This window comes from Nicotiana attenuata, unplaced genomic scaffold, assembly GCF_001879085.1.
Source record: "Nicotiana attenuata strain UT unplaced genomic scaffold, NIATTr2, whole genome shotgun sequence".
Lineage (NCBI taxonomy): Eukaryota > Viridiplantae > Streptophyta > Magnoliopsida > Solanales > Solanaceae > Nicotiana > Nicotiana attenuata.
Window position 1 is genome coordinate 781,459 of NW_017670366.1, and position 3,909 is coordinate 785,367.

At 35.6% G+C, this 3,909-nt stretch overlaps 1 protein-coding gene across 2 annotated transcripts; it reads left to right on the plus strand.

The window, feature by feature from the left end:
* The first annotated feature begins 482 nt into the window (after positions 1-482).
* On the plus strand, positions 483-3,909 carry LOC109238448 (metal tolerance protein 10-like). Of its 2 annotated transcripts, none has more exons than XM_019404921.1 (6): positions 483-833; positions 1,924-2,036; positions 2,118-2,363; positions 2,522-2,602; positions 3,020-3,250; positions 3,338-3,909. In XM_019404921.1, the coding sequence occupies exons 1-6, from the start codon at positions 599-601 to the stop codon at positions 3,680-3,682; spliced, it is 1,251 nt and encodes a 416-aa protein (XP_019260466.1). In that variant the 5' UTR covers positions 483-598; the 3' UTR covers positions 3,683-3,909. The 2 variants fall into 2 exon arrangements, with proteins under 2 accessions (XP_019260466.1, XP_019260467.1); XM_019404922.1 differs by having other exon boundaries at positions 741-1,030.

The window sequence follows — 3,909 nt, forward strand, 5'->3', positions numbered from 1 at the left end:
ATATATATATATATATATATATATATATATATATATATATATATATATATATATATATATAATTTTATTTTACCGGATCATAAGGGTATATCGTACGCAGCCTTACTTTACATTTCTGCAAGAGACTGTTTCTACGGCTTGAAACAGTGACCTCTTGGTCACATGGCAACAAATTTACCAGTTACGCCGATACTCTCCCGTTGACATTCTTATGATTATAAGAATTTGTCATTTAAGAATAAAATAAGAAATTAAATATAAAGTTTTCTAATATATATATATATATATATATATATATATATATATATATATGTGTGTGTGTGTGTGTCACTTTTCTTTTTATTGCTTTGATAATCTGAAAGATAACTGAAAATCAGTGGATATATAATGAATCCTCATCTACACTTTCTTCACTTAAATATCTACCTTTTTGAAAGAAAAAAAAAACATAAATTAAATTGAAACACGAATAATAGAGTAGTATAAAAAGATTGTGGCAAACAACATTCCACCATTATTTTTTCCTATATAAACATTAATCATACGACTACAACCAGAGGAATTAATTGTTCAAATATTAGAAACTACTCCTCAAAACATGGAGATAAGTCGCAGTAATGTTAGTGGTGGTGGCGGCAGCGGCGGCGCTCTGGACGACAGTTTTAGCAGTTTTAGGACGGAACTGCTGTCTCCGGCTGCTCAGGCGGTGGTGGATCAGTCGTCTTCGTCGGCGTCATGGAGACTTAACATTAGCGAATTCCGTCTTCCTGAACGAAGCCGCTCCTCCTCCGATCATCACTCCTTTAGTGTCCGTCGTCTACTTCCCACTCCCAGTATGTATATATATATATATTCCTCTCCTCATTTGTCTTTACAATGTATTAAACCTTTCTATTTGCTTTGAACTTCTTCGGATTTGTTAATTAATGTCAAGAGTTTTGAAGCCTTGGCGTAACTGGTAAAGTTGTCACCATGTCACCTTCTGGTCACAGGTTCAAACCGTGGAAATAGTCTCTTGCGGAAATGCAGGGTAAGGCTGCGTACAATATTTATATGAAATAAATATGAAGTAGAAGAACCGAGATTCCAAATGAACAAATTCAAACTTGAAATAGATACCTGTGATCCGGCCCTTCCCCGGAACCCACGCATAACTAGAGCTTAGTGCACTGGCGCGCTTTTTAATGTTAAGAGTTTTCTAGTCAGAATTGTACCAAAATTAGACTAGCTTAGAAGATTCATAGTTCTAATATTGGTAAATCAAAATTTACGACTTATATATATTTACATAAATGGGCTAGGAATCTTTATTCTTATCATGCCATAGTCGATGGAACGTACTGAGCCTTTAATTTCTACTTCCTCCGCGAAGACTTTTTAACTTCTGGTGTAAATGAGACACATATATTTTGTGTGACTATAAATTATTGCATAAAGATAAATTGTTTTCAAATAGGGAAAGGAGTCATTCTTTTTGGTATGGACTAAAAAGGAAATAGGTTCAAATAAATTGAAACGGAGGGAGTATTTGCTATTGCTGGGAAATGAATCAGATGGCCAATTTTGTTATGTATATATACATATTCTCACTGGTATGGGATCAAATCGGCGACAGAACTCCAAGTTAGAGGACTCTTTTTCATTAAGTCATTACTTATTTTAAGTTCAAGTAACAGCACTGGAAGTTCAACTAAGAGTTGATAAACATGATCAGTGAAACTCACAATTGTTCGTCAAATTTCGGATCTTTACTTGAAAAGTCTACATGTTAGTATATGCTTATGCTATACTAGCCAGCAGTGCTCGTAGCAGTATCTACGAGTACTAACAGGCTTATGCTATACTAGCCAGCAGTGCTCGTAGCAGTATCTACGAGTACTAACAGGCTTATGCTATATTACTGTATTTGAAACTCGCTCGTAGGAAAACAAGGTAAAATTGCTGAATACTACAAAAAGCAAGAAAGGCTGCTTGAAGGGTTCAATGAGATGGACACCATAAATGAATCTGGTTGCTTACCTGGAAGTTTAACTGAGGTGTGTTTCTGGAATCTGGATACTGTTTGCAATTGATGATAAGTATGTGAATTTTTATATCGACCGACTATGTTTGTTCAGGATGAAATGAAGCAGCTAGCAAGGAGTGAAAGGATGGCTATTCATTTATCAAACATGGCTAATGTGGTTCTTTTCATTGCGAAAATCTACGCTTCTATTGAGAGCAGATCTTTGGCTGTAATCGCTTCAACGTTGGACTCCCTCTTAGATCTCTTATCAGGGTTTATACTGTGGTTCACTTCTCATGCCATGAAAAACCCAAACCAGTATCACTATCCTATTGGAAAAAAGAGGATGCAGCCAGTGGTGAGTCTTCAAATATATGTGACATCCCTGAAATTATTATCTCTGGCATTTGTCCTGTTTCGTGTGTTCGCAAAAACGACATTAATGTTCCATTCATGGATCACATTTTACCTTGTTTCTGTAGAACCATTTTTACTCATTAGTTGGATTTTCTTCAGGGTATTATTGTTTTTGCATCTGTAATGGCGACACTAGGATTACAAATACTGTTCGAGTCTGCTAAAGAACTCATAACTAAGGTATGTGAATTGGTTCACCTCAACTATCCTGAGAATTTTCAGAGCAGCAGATTCTTATGGTTGTATTAGTAGAGTTTTGAGTTTCTAACATCTTTTACATCAAGGTGAAAACACATGCAATTTATCGGAAACAAGAAGACGAAAAATGGGTTGAGTTACTACTGAAATGAAGTTGCAGTCAAAAGAGTTAAGCAAAAGATGTTACATAAGATAAATTATGTATACTACTAATAAAAAGTGACTGGTTTTGATATTTCTATTGATGTTGCATAGCTTAATAAAGATTATCTCGCATAGTACTTCTACTTCTATTGTAGGATATAGACTTGTAAGTTACTGCAATTTCACTAACAATTGCATTACGCTTGACATCTTAACCTACGTTTGTTGTTTCGATGGTTCTATGCTTACAATCAGTCTCGCCCTGAGATGGACCATGAGAAGGAAAAATGGACGATTGGTATTATGGTCTCTGTCACTATGGTCAAGTTTCTGCTTATGATCTACTGTCGAAGGTTCAAAAATGAAATCGTAAGAGCCTATGCTCAAGATCATTTCTTTGATGTCATCACTAACTCGGTTGGATTAGTGACGGCTGTCTTAGCAGTCCGATTCTACTGGTGGATTGATCCTACAGGAGCGATAATTGTGAGTTCACAATCACAACTCAAAAAATTACAATTAGCAATCAAACTTTTGGTAATGTCAAGAGTCTAATATATTTTGCATATTCAGATAGCTATGTACACAATTGGCACATGGGCGAAGACAGTGGCCGAAAATGTCTGGTCACTCATTGGAAGAACAGCTCCACCAGATTTTCTTACGAAATTAACCTATCTTATATGGAATCATCACGAAGAGATCAAGCACATTGATACTGTTAGAGCATATACTTTTGGTGCGCATTACTTTGTGGAGGTTGATATAGTGTTGCCAGAAGACATGCTGTTGAACCAGGCACATAATATTGGTGAGACACTGCAAGAAAAATTGGAGCAACTCCCTGAAGTTGAGCGAGCTTTTGTTCATATAGACTTCGAGTTCACTCACAGGCCAGAACACAAAACCATGGTATAATGACATAATGGTTGCAGCAAGTGCACAGGGAGGCGAATCCAGAATTTAAACACTATGTATTCAATTTTTAAGATTTTTAGCGTTTAATCAATCATATTTTTAAAGTTATGGTTCATATCTACTTGTAGATAATAAAGTTGCGTCAAGAAAATAAAATCAGGACCGAAAATTTTTGCGACGATCGTAGTATTTGATTTCAAATAATATGAGTGTACAATCTCTATGAA

What these genes read in the sequence shown, in the direction of transcription:
- LOC109238448 (XM_019404921.1), top strand. Translation starts at nt 599, where the DNA reads ATGGAGATAAGTCGCAGTAATGTTAGTGGTGGTGGCGGCAGCGGCGGC. An exon ending in TCGTCTACTTCCCACTCCCA is followed by an intron (nt 834 to 1,923) that starts GTATGTATATAT and finishes ACTCGCTCGTAG; the next exon opens with GAAAACAAGGTAAAATTGCT. An exon ending in TACCTGGAAGTTTAACTGAG is followed by an intron (nt 2,037 to 2,117) that starts GTGTGTTTCTGG and finishes ATGTTTGTTCAG; the next exon opens with GATGAAATGAAGCAGCTAGC.